This window comes from Pipra filicauda, unplaced genomic scaffold (genome assembly GCF_003945595.2).
Source record: "Pipra filicauda isolate LSUMZ 115617 unplaced genomic scaffold, ASM394559v2 scaffold8_size5757611_pilon, whole genome shotgun sequence".
NCBI classification, from domain to species: Eukaryota; Metazoa; Chordata; class Aves; order Passeriformes; family Pipridae; genus Pipra; species Pipra filicauda.
Window position 1 is genome coordinate 3,538,225 of NW_024105087.1, and position 12,466 is coordinate 3,550,690.

Genomic DNA, 12,466 nt, shown 5'->3' on the forward strand with positions numbered 1-12,466 from the left:
TATGCCATCATAAGAAACTTTTTAAAATAATAAGTGATAGTTCTTAAATATTTTAAGAGTTTGTTGACCTATTTTCTCAGTTAATTAGGATTTTTTTTTTTGGCTGCATTAACAATGACTTGAATGCAGTCTGCTTTAGTTGCTACACAGTTCAGCTACACTGGGTTACAGAAACATGATTTCTTTCTGAGGCACATGACACAGGAGATGAATGCCATTGTGTCTGGACTTGTACTTAAAAACCTGTAGACTTACTAGTAGCTAGGGCATAAGCTCAACTTATTGAATATAAAACCATTCACCTAACATCCTTTTGAGTCCTAAAACAAATGTCTTTTCAATTACAGTGCTACCCTTGGTTTTTCTGCAGCAGAAGGGCCATGGTGCAGTTGCCCTTCTCTTCAAAGTGCAATGGTTAAGACCATCAAGCTCATCTCTACAAGCTGCATTTGTGAGTACACTTCTTTTCTTACTCATTTTTTTGCCCCAGGTTCACTAGGCCTAGAAGTTAACTTGACAGAAATTTGTCCATGTGTGTAGCACAAAACATTATGTCCCTGATCACAGTACAGTAGTATGGTCAGAAACACATAGTTGAACACTAATAGAAGGCACTATTAGCAAAAGATGCACTGTGTTCATCAAACGGGGGTTGGAGCAGAGAACTCAGCTATGTCCCACCTGTCTCCTCTGAAGTCAATGATCTTTTAAGGGAGGACATGAGAGCAGGGCTTTGACTGACTATCCAGCATGAAGATGGCCAACTAGTTGGAGATTCCCCCTGACAGAGGGGTAAATTGTCACTAGGAAGGCTGTGTGAGCCATCAGGGTCCCGTCATTATCTGCTTAGCTCAGGGGGAACTGCTGTGGGTTGTGCATTAAGCTGCAGCACCAAAATGTGTCCCCCATTACACAGCTTGGGAACCATCTGAGCTGATCCACCCTAGACAAGGACACCAGAAGGGCCAATTCCTGCTCTCTGAAAGGCTCTAAAATGTGTATCTCAAGAGGATCATTATCAGGACTGTTTCTGACTATTTTAAAGCTGCAACAAAATAAACCTTTACCCTTGCTGTTATCACTTGTCTCTTAGGAGGTGTCCAGGATTGTGATGTTTTCCAAGGGCTGTTTTAGCGGCATCCTGCAGAAAACCACACGGTTGGAGAAAAGTTTATACAAACTCAGAGCACAAGGATGCTGTTAACTTCCCATGCAGCCTTTGCTGCTCCAAAGTGACCTGGGAAGGGTACTTCTCAGTCCGTGTCTCTGCACAGAGTGTTACCGAGCTGACTCGGTAAAGTAAAAGACTCAGTAAATGCCGCCTGTCAGGCTGCAACAAGCTTCCTCGTCAGGTGCAAATGGACAGGAAAGATTTTCTTCCATTTGCACCTGATGAGGAGGCATGTTTCTCCCCCAAAAGCTGGTATCTGCCACCCTGTGTTTCACTCCCATGGATCAATTCAGCGTCCTTCGAATCAATGTTCTCCACTAATGAGTTATTGCTTTTTTATTTTCGAATTGAAACTTAAAATCTACCGGCAAATATTTTGTCATCCAAGAGATACCAGGTGCACAGAATCAAACCTGTAAGCTCCTAAATGAGAATTATTGGGTTTATATCACGGGTTTGTAGTTCCTAGAGAGAAATATAACACTAGAAACTTTTGCTGAGATTAAACAGGAGTCAATACTACAGTGCAGAGGAAGAATTTCTATTTTTGGCTACACCCTTAAGGCAGCAGAGGAAGTGTATGTCATGGCTGAAGTGACAGCTAATGAGCAGATATACAATATTAATTGCAGTAAGTGTAACACACTGAACAATCTATCAACTTCTATTTTCTCAACAGCTGTAGCTTAAATACTTTTGACTAACACCTGTGTCTGAACTGGCTGCTTTGAGTTTGTTTACCTACATGGCAGCACACAGAGAAACTAAACCACCACCTCCTATAACCTGTGCCGTGCAGCCCGGGCTATTTGCACCCGCACTGGCCGCTGTAGCGCTGCTTTCAGCGTTGCAGATGTTCAGATGATTGTCTTCTTCCCTCTGCTCTGGGGGCTGACCCAGTTGTACTCGGCTTGCACCAGCACGAAGCTGTTTTCCCGGATCCTTCGGAAGTGCACCGCCTCCCCGTTTTCCCTGGCGGCGATGCCGGGGTCCGGCTCGCCGAAGGACACCTCCGTCCGCTTGTGGCAGTGCTGGGCACAGACACAGCGCACGGCGGCTGCCAGCGCCAGGCCCAGGGCGGCCGTGCAGACCAGCAGGATGCCAAGTTGGGCTGCAAGGAGTCGGCTTCCTCTGCCAAGGTCTTCCCCTTTCCCAGGAACAGCAGATTTGGGAGCTGGTCTGGTCACCCATGCCAGGGTATTCCCACCTGCCTCCTCCTCTTTCTCTTCCTCACCCCGGGTGCCGGTCTCCTCTGGCAGCGGTGCCAACTCTCTTTCTGCCATTTGCCTTGAAGCCAAGGACAAATTGCCAGCAGTGCTGGCATCCCCAAACCAGGCTGTGGTTGCAGCAGCATCACCCAGGTGAGTGTGTACGTGCAGGGCAGAGGGAGACGCTGTCACATGCAGGGAGTCTTTCGAGACTGCCTCGCTCTTGGTACTGGCCTTTGAAAGCAAAAACACACCAAAATGTGTTTGAGGAAGGAAGAGAAAGGGGGGTGATTATGTTCTCACTACCTACATCATAGTACAGTTCAACTCTTGACACCCACATGTCCCTTTGCCCTTAAAATAACCCTTCTCCATTCCCTGGTTACTCAGTACCTTTTAGAAAATGAGCCAGATGAAACCCTGCTCCATCCATATCAATTCCCATGGGAGGGACAATGTACTGGAGCTGGTCCCAGGGGCAAAGGCAGAGTGGGTTGAAGGGGCAAGGGTGAAGGGCAAAGGTGGAGAGGAAAGTCACTGCTTTGCCTAAGTAAAGGTCTGTAGTTCCCGTTGTTGTGGTAGTATTTTTCACAGTCATAGTTATCACAGAAAAAAAAATCACTTAATAAACAATTCCCACTTTGAGTGATGCCAGGGTCATGCTGAAAGAGCAGCTGTGACCTTCCCAGCCCAGCTTCATGTTTAGTCACGTGGGCCTACTGGGATTCGGTATCACCCTTCTGGGGCTTTATAGAGCTGTGGAGCAGAGGGACACAGGAGACTTGGGATGGCCTTTGACATCAGTGGTTTTGGGGCAGTCACATACAACCTATGAACTCTTCCCAAAGCCTGCCTTGCTATCTAAGCATACACAGCTGGTTTGAAATCGTCTGCCTCTCTGTGTTGCTTAACCACCCATTTTAGTGGGAATGACTGTTCTTGCCTGCTCCTGTTTGTGGGCACTGTCTGGTTCCATGCACCTTATTTTATCTGTCACAAAATGACAGCAGCTCCATGCCAGTTCTGCAGCCCAGGCTTTGCTGCAGGTGTTATCCAAGACCAACTGGGAAACAATCATACAATTTATTTGAATTTTTCCATTCCCACTGTGCATCTGAGCCCCCATCCAAAACCTGCAAAACGTACTGGAGTTTTTCCTTTGGCTCCAGTGAGACTTGAATCTGGCCCTCAGTAACTGGCACCTCTCCAGCCTGTCCAGCCCAGCAGGCTTTTTCACACTTCCATTAATTACACCAGAGAAACTCTCACCCTCTACCATCATTAGCGATTTCTAAGGCTTCCTGGGAAGACAGTGTGACAGGAGCACAAAGCTGAGGTAGGAGCCCTGGCAAGCTGTGAAGCAAAGTAGTGGAGGGTCAAAGCATCCTTTGTGGAAGAGACAGTTTCTGAAGGTGCTAGTAAAGTGCAGTAGTAAATAGAAGACTTTCAGTGGCTGAACTCCAAACTGTAAAGTAGCTGACTGGTGAAGTTAGGATTGCATGTGTATGGATCACTTGCCCTCAAAATGCAAACAGCATACTGTAAGGATATACTGCAGGACTTGGGACTTTGGGATAGAAAATGGAATTTCCTCGCAAGTCCTTGCCCTATCTCACCTCATTTCTCCTTTCTTTTCATACTCCTTCTCTCCATTCTTGCCTAATTTCCCAATATTTTTATTTCATTATGCTCTTCTTGTCTTGCCTTGTGCAATAACTCTTCCTTTCCTTTGTTTCAATCTTCTGCCATTTCTCCACTTCTCTCTGTGGCTATGCCAGGTGCTCATGATACATATCTTTCCTTTACTTGTACCCTGTCCTCTGCTCCTTCCTAAATATTTCTGCCTCATTCTTTGCTGTATGACCCTTTCCCCTTTTTTCTTCTGTGAGGTTATTTCTCTTCCTCCTGTGGCATCCTGCAATCCAGATCTAATTCTTTATTTTCTTTGTATTTTTCTTCTCTCCATCCTCTGCGGACTTCCACTGTTAACACTGTACCCTCTGTCTCTAAGCTGTCCCTGCTTTCCAGCTTCTCCACTAGTTCCCATGTGAGCATCTTTATCTGTCTCTGCAGCCCTGGTATTCTCTGGTTTCTCTCCCTCCTCTGTTCTCCACTTAATTCCTCAGATGCCCTCCTAGTTCCCACATCTCCTTCCATACGTACAGCTGCCCCACTGCCCTGAGACTGCAGTCCTTTCACCCCTTTCTGGGCTTCCTGTCCTGAGATCACCCCTTCCTGAAAGGTACTTTCACCCACTCATCCTGCCTGCCAGCTCCTGCTCTTCCAGCAGTCTCTGACGAGTGCACCCCATGCCTGTGGCTAACCCCACCAGCACCACGTCTGCCTTTCTGACCCATCCAGCCTCAGAAAGTACAGACCTTCTTTGGGCATCCCTGGGAAAAATTAAGTCTTCGACCTCTGGTGGATTTCTTGGGTGGTATCTATCCAGCAGCCCTGGAAAGGAACATCTCAGCCTTCCACAGGAATAAAACACACATTTCCAGCCCAGTAACACCCAGTAGTCATGTCCACATACAGGAAAGCTGGTTTAGATTGGTTTTACAGTGAGACTGTTAAAAACCCAGGCAACTGGCTCAAAAAAAAAATGCCTAAAAAGAGATATGAAAACTAGTTTCCAGTGAAAGTAAAAAAATTAAAACTTTTAACAGGCTCAACGTAGTTTTAGCCACTTAGCTATGTGGGCTGCTTGGTGCTGTGATGCAGTAGAGAGGTTTTATCCTCAATCTTCTCTTAGACCTTTCTGTCCTTGGAGGAGGCGTCCTCCCTGACCGCACTGCTTACCTGCCTGTGGTCTGTACACGTCAAACACAAGCGTGGGGTGGCAGTGCTGGCATTGCTTCCTGCTCTGAGATATGGATAGAGGAAAGGCAGGGTTAGTAAGTGAGACCTGTCACCATGGCTCACATGGGAATCCCTGTTTCTCACACCACCAAGAAGTGTGCCACTCCTTAGAGCATTTTCGGAACACATGCGGTCAACACAGACCACATGGGCTGTATTTTTAATAGTGCCTGATCATTTATTCCTATCCCCATCATTTTCACCCCCAGGATGAAATGTGGCATGAAAGTTCAAGTAGTCCAAACCCCCTAAGACTTCTGAGCAGACAACCTCAACCCCAAATTTCATAATTGCTTTGCATCCTTTTTTCCTTTTCCCTGCAGATGGAGAAATAGGTCTGCTGAGTTCACTGTTTCATTGAATATCTGCATGCACTTTCAAGGAAATATTCTGGCAGCCAATGGTTTTCATCACATTTTTCTGCCACTTGACCAGTCCTCCACTGGGCTGAACAGTGTAGCATTGGGTTCTTATGAGTTTTGGATTTTCTCCCTGTCACTGTCTGTCATGTGCAATCTCCAAAGGATTATGTTTCAAAATCCCAGCAAGCAAACACCATCTTGCCTCCCCCCCAGCCACAGACACCTTCCTACATAGACCCTTGTTCATCTGCAGGGAAACTAGTACTATTTTCCTTCCCTATAAGGACTGGAGAAATAGCTCTTCCCACCACCGAGTTTACCCATTGGAGGTGCTGAAGCTGGAGGCATTGTTCTGGGAGAGGAAACCTTGCAAGGCATCCACCGTGCTTGCTTCTTGGGTGGGAAAGGATGGCTCCAGTGCCCGGCCTCTGGACCTGACGTTCCCACCGGACACAGCCCGTGAAGTCCGTGCCGGCTGCTTTGGCTCAGCAATGGGACGGGCATCTGACCCGACTCCAAAACCTGGCTCTGGTGCTGGTGTTGCCATGTTGCCAGTGGGGCTGGCAGGCGGTGCCGGAGTGCGCAGGGGGGAGCCTGCAGGAGAGGTGGGACCTTGTCCAACAGGGAGACAAAGCAAAGAGCAGGGAGAGAGGAGCAGAAGTCTCTTGTCTTGGGTTTGTTTATTTCAAATCCCACTCGGTGCCAACGCTTGCCAGGAAGGTTTGTAATAGCGAGTCTTTTATTTTCATGTCACTTGTTTTTAAGAGGGAACCCAGATGAAAATTAAAGCAGCAAAGCTCTCTGCCTATGTTATGGTCAAGTAAAATAACTAAAACTCAGTCTTGTTGCCATGACAAAAATGCTGAGAAATACATCTGCTTTGGGTATAAGTAAATTCATGGAGCTCCTTACTAACCAAAGGCTGCATAAGTACAACTAAATATATACCTGAGGAGCAATAGTCACATTTAAGAGACAAATATGTTCCTCTGCTTAGACAACATTGCTAATTGCACTTCCTTATCTTCAAAAGCTGGGATTTTAGGTAAAGTATGTTTTATGTTAGGGTTTGCATTGAATCATAAGATCTGGCAACCCTGTTTAACTTTCCGGTACCCTCCTTGGAACTGGCTCCATCACTTCAAGTGCTGGCCCATGCCCTCACTTCAAGGAGCTCACCAGAGCCATCACTGGTCTCCTTGGTGGTCACAGGAGTTAAAACAGGTCCCCCCAGCTTGTTTGGGTCACTTGTGTCGAATGCTTGCCCAGAATAAGCTGTAAAACTACTCTGCAGGAAGCCAACCCTTACCTTTGCTCACCGTTCCTGTGGAGTGTGTGTCATCTGGTCCCTGCGAGGGCACAGGGGCTGCAGTGTAGGGCTTCTTGCTACTGCCAGCAAGCGTCTTGTTTTGCCCCCCCTGAGCCACGATGGCAGATTCAATCTTTGCCCAGTAAACAAAGTATGACTGGACTATGGAGATGCTGTTAAAACATAATTAGGCAAGAATTTATTTGCTCTGTAGCATTGATAAAACACAAAGACTGCTTTAATCTGAAGAGAGAACGGATGCAAAAGTATTTTAAAGGATTAGCCTGTCATACATTTTCTATTACAAATGAAAGATACCCGGTCTCATAAGAAAGATTCGGGGTGAAGAATCACCACCCATAATTAAGATCAGCCAAAAATGTGTGGGAACTTAAATAAAAAGAAATAAGAAAAGCTCTATTACATTCACCATGTTAATAGAAGTACATTTGTAAAACTTGGACTAGCTCAGTTTATAATCTTCCGTAGGCAGGGAAACAACAGTGGTATTTACTAATTAAAACAAGTCAGTGTAACTTGTACAAACAGCAGAATAGGTAAGGGCAAAAAAAGTCTCTCTTCTCAGTCCTCTGATATTTGAGCCTGCCTAATCCTCTGCTTTTTGTCAGGTGCCAAAACTGCATTGGCCAACCTTTAACTGTTCACCCAGAGAGCCTTATTTAAGCTGGAGATTTTGGGAGAATTTCAGCTCAGATTGCTCAGCTACTTCTGAGAGTTAGCTAAGGGGAAACCAGTTTGGGTTTTCCTGTGCCAGATGATTCTTACAAGGTATTTTTAAGCCTAACAAGGAGTTTTTCCAGATGCTGTGTTAGGGCAAAAAGGGAGAAGCTATCAGAAGTCATCTTGGAGGGTCAAAAGCCAGAGGGCAAAGGAAATATCAGAGCGGATGTCTAGGACTAGGTGTTGTTGGGTATTGTTTGAGTTTATTTGGTTGCTTGAGCTTTATGTGGCTTAAATAGTATTTCCTGATTTAAAACAATGGCCAAAAATTGGAAATTCCAAGCAGCAATATTTCTGTTTCAATGAATTTTTATTGAATTACGATGAGGTGCACAAGCCACAGCACTCACCAGGATGCTTATGTTTTGGGAAGCAGCCAAGGATCTGGCCAAGCAGCTTCTAAGTGGTTTTGTAAAGTCAAAAAATAACAATTTAATCTCTTTCAAAATGAAAAGCTGCTGTGCTTCCTCTAAGACAGTCAGTTAGAAGACTTTTTATTTCATTCCAAGTCAGAACCAAACTACTTGAAGAGTTTGGGACTTTGGTACAAAACAGAGACGTCAAGTTTTGACACAGTGCTTGCTCTCTTTTTAATGTGAATAGTTCTATTTACATTTTACTTTTTTTAAAACTACTAATTTTTAATTATTTTTTAAGAGGTTGTATACAAGATTATCCTGTGGGCAGGGAAGTCCTATGGGTTGTGTTATTTACAAAGACAGGCAATATAATCACAGTTCTGTCTTTATGCCTTAATATTTCTATTTCCTAAATGCCCAGGCTGTCATCTTTCAGTGTGTTTGTTCTGAGAAAATAGTGACCATGTAAATAAAAAGCAGCACTACCTAGCAGACATTAATGGTGATTTACGTGCCAGCTGGGATACTGTTGCACCATTTGGTAAGTATTTAGCTGTATTGGGTTCAAGATATATAAACAACTTTGCTGGACAAGTATGATGGAAAAATAAAGCCAAGCCTTTAAACTGAGAGGACACAAATTCTGGTTAGGAACCAGCACATCCTTACAAAAACTTGATGTCTCCAATGGGTTGGTCTGGTGCTTTCCATACAAAGGACAGGTTTCTTTTCAGTGACTTGTCCGAGTGGGTAACAGTGTCCCCATCTTCAAAACAAGTCAGCAGCTTGGAACCAGGAGGCATGAAGATGAATGTGCCAGCGATTTCGTTGTTGGACACTTTGCGAGCTTGGAGCATAAAGCCCATATAGTCCCGGGTGCTCCTCACTGTCACTGGAAGACAAAACATGGGACAGAAGGGATTTGTCTAATAGTTATGGAGTTAATTGTCTGCAATGGATTTTCCAGTGATAGCACTGTAACCAAAAGAAAACCTTGGGCAACAACACTGAAAACACTTCAGGACCAGTGATGATGGGACCAGGACATGCTGCCAACTGTGCCTAAGAGTCAGGTGAGTCACCCAGACCGCTTTGTGTGGTGCAGAGGAGCAGTGAAGGTGACTTTACCCTCTGGAAGTGCCTCTCATGCCATTGCATGTAATGAGGTCTGCTATGGTTAAGACACAATTGAGATAAATAAATCCCCTCCAAAGCACCCAAACCTACCAGCTGCCTCCAGCCAACAGTTGGTTTGCAACACGGTGAAAACCTGGAGTCAACCATCACCTGAGAAACCTTAGGCCAAGTGCTGCAAACAGAATTCCTCTGTAAATACATTCATTTCCTCATGACGAGAGAGGTGGTGTTGCTCACTCAGACCAGTTATCCCTCTTCCCTGACCTCACAAAGATTCATGCCATCACTTGAGATGAGTTATCATGTATTTTTCAGATGAAGGAAGCTGTTCCTTACCTGGAACCTTGTCACCTGGGAAGTAGAAGGACATGTTGGTGTGGACAGTGACGTAGTTGCTGTTGGGGCTGTGCAGCTGCACTCTGAGGTGCCTGGGCATCATGTCGGCACAGGCAGAAAGGCTCGCGCCGTGCGAGAAGGCGGCCGCGCAAGAGACCAAGCACAGGGTGGTACATGCCCAGCCAACAATGGCAGTGTGGGCTCTCCTGCCATCCTCCATCCTACAGCAGAAAACAATGTGGAGGTTCACTTCAAAGCAGTGGCTTCAGCAGCCTGTGAGCCCGTCTGGAGCCATTGATTTAGCTGATCTGCAGAACCACCGTTCCCACAGGGTTTAAACAAAGGAAAATAGATTATCTTTGAGGCACCTGGAGACACTTTTGAATCCACAGTATTCACATTCTGAAGTAATTGTTGCGGCTGGAAGGGAAGAGGCCTCACAGGAGGATGTATTTCTTGTGAAGTTGCCCGTGGAGGGAGCAGTCAAGGAAGATTTACTCTGAAAAGTCTTATGGGCTTTAGGAGGAGGAGAAGGCTCTGTACGGCCACGCTCAGCACACAGCACCATTCCCAGCCCAAACGTACAACCTGATCAATGGGGAAAACATCTCTCCTTAGACCTACAGAGCTGCTGCAGACCTCCATTGCATGTGGGGCTGGTGCCCAGAGCAGAGCCTCTCCCTGCCTGTCGTCTCAGAGCCATGTCCCTGCACTGACAGCACGTGGCTGCCCCTCACACTGGGCTGGTTGTGACCACTGGACCCCTGTCTGGCCACCCAGCAGCATTTAGGCTTGTCCTTCTCAATCAGGGCTTGCTGTAGCTGACGACACAATAATGATGCTGTCTGTGAAGTCAGTTGGAACCCTGAGATAACTTGGTGGCAGTTTTGGCTATTACCAGGATTTCTCCTTATTCTCAAGTTTTTAATCCAAACTAGCATTTTTTTCTCAACACAGTTCAAGTTTAATATTTGGTATGCTGTGTCATCAGTACCTCACGGCTTTGGTGGCTGGCGTAAGACACATTTCCAGATTAACTAGAGTATTGTGTTATTCTGATTTTTCAAAATGCACTTTTGAAAGTGAAGCTGAAGGATGAGTGTGGGGTATTTGTTGTAATGGATATCGTAAGGCAGGTGGTTCATATTTTAATATAGTGCTTTCTAACATGTTCTTTCCAACATGCAGCTTTTTGTGCCTTAGATTTCGTTACACTTAGTCAATAGATAGATGTAAATGAATCAGAGGAAACCAGAGGCTGAGGAGGTCTAGTTACACCTCCCTCTTTAGCACTTCTGAAACTTGCCAGCTGACTAACAAACCACCACAGCACATGAAATTGTTCGTGCCTGGACTGAAGCAGCAAGCAGTTTAACCTTCCATAGCCAAGCATCCTGCCACTCCAACCAGTTACATGCCAGAAGATGCTTGTGGGAGTCACAGGAGCCTTTGCTAACTATTCCAGCCCCTGTTGGACCAGCGGCAGGATGCCTCCTCCTCCCAGAGCCAGCCTCTCCTCCGGGCACACATAAACCTCACTTGCTGGATAAGATTTCTCACAGGAGCTTATAGAAGTACCCCTGAGCTTCAGCTCTTTCCCTCCAGTGTTTCCCAGGCCGTGCCACCTTTCCCTATCCCACCCCCAGCTGCCCTCCTGTGCCCATCACGGCAGGGGAGCAATGCTCTGCTCCCCAGGGCTGCCCGGTGCCGCCATCGCTTACCTTGGGACACGAGCGCTGCCGGGCTCGCTGCCGCTACTGCCCTCCCAGCCCGCTGGAGACCCATCCTTTCAGAGATCTTCTTCTCTCCCTCCTCTAATGGGAAGTGCAGCAGCTGTTACTCCTAATACCCACCACCCACAGCAGCTCTCTGCCAGTGCCCAAATCCTGCCTTAATCATATTAGTTTTTCTCTTCACATCCCACCCCTTTTTTTTTTTTTTTATAAATCTCCAAGCTTCTGCAATGAAAACAAAGGCAACCGGGGTGGGGGGGGGCACAGCAAGTCATGGGGTTTGTGTGGGACACTCTGGAACTCCTTTGGTTGGACTTTTGCTTCCCTGTTACCCTCCCCACACACATATCCCCCCTTCTGTGCTGAAGCAAAGCAAAGCCACCTCAGCTCCCTCCATGACCCCAGGCAGTGTGCCCTGTCTCTCACGCTTACATGGGATTAATTTTGGCAGTAAAAGCAGATTTTTGCTAGAAAGGCTGGGAAGGCACATCCCATGCGCCAGCCCTTGCAGAAGGAGCCATCAACACCCCACAGATCGCCAAAGCCGGCACAGGGGACTAAACATCTGCTAGGTGTGACTGTACCCCGACACAAGAGCTGTATTTAAGTCCAGGCTGTGAGCCCTGCTCCTTGCTTGAGCTACGCTGCAGCTGTCCTGGCAATCGACTGTGGAGCTGATCCTGTCCCTGGGCTTCCCAGCTCCTCCTCAGATCCACCTCATCACTGCAGACTGCTCTGGTGATCTGGTGATTGGGACTCCCGGCCAAACCCAGCCACTGTCACCAGGCCCACCTCACTCCCTGACAGTATCTTATTGCTCGCAACAAATGGAAATTAGGGTCCAGTTAATCATCAGTGCTACCATCAGGAGATGCTGAACAAACTGCTGGCAGCATGTGGCTCCAAGTAGGGCTGGATGAATGGAATAACAAACCCATCAGCTGTCTGCCCTTTCTTCAGCCGACAGACCCTTAGGAGGCATCATCAAGTGTCCCAGGGCCACTGGGAGGAGGGCTGGCCCTGTGATGCAAGAAAGTTATTTAAGATAGGTGAGCAAAGGAGTGCTTGGGGCCCTTTAGTCCTCCTCCTCCTCCTCCTTGGATAAATATGTGTCTGATGGCTGAATGAGTTCATGCTGGTGATTGGGCCGCTGTCCCAGCAGGACACCACTGCTCTCTCCTGTGCCGTGACTAAAGAGGATGCACCAACACACAGGCAACACTACTGGGTTTTGTTTCTGCAGCTCCA

General features: G+C 46.8%; 1 protein-coding gene across 2 annotated transcripts; it reads right to left on the minus strand.

Annotated features, from left to right (window-relative positions):
* Positions 1–1,394: 1,394 nt before the first annotated feature.
* Positions 1,395–9,705, minus strand: REELD1 (reeler domain containing 1). 2 transcript variants are annotated; one of them, XM_027721070.2, is made up of 6 exons: positions 9,486–9,705; positions 8,682–8,904; positions 6,913–7,085; positions 5,924–6,197; positions 5,182–5,245; positions 1,395–2,613 (listed from the first exon to the last, which is right to left on the minus strand). In XM_027721070.2, the coding sequence occupies exons 1-6, from the start codon at positions 9,703–9,705 to the stop codon at positions 2,029–2,031; spliced, it is 1,539 nt and encodes a 512-aa protein (XP_027576871.1). In that variant the 3' UTR covers positions 1,395–2,028. The 2 variants fall into 2 exon arrangements, with proteins under 2 accessions (XP_027576871.1, XP_027576870.1); XM_027721069.2 differs by having other exon boundaries at positions 5,924–6,215.
* Between the last annotated feature and the right edge of the window lie 2,761 nt (positions 9,706–12,466).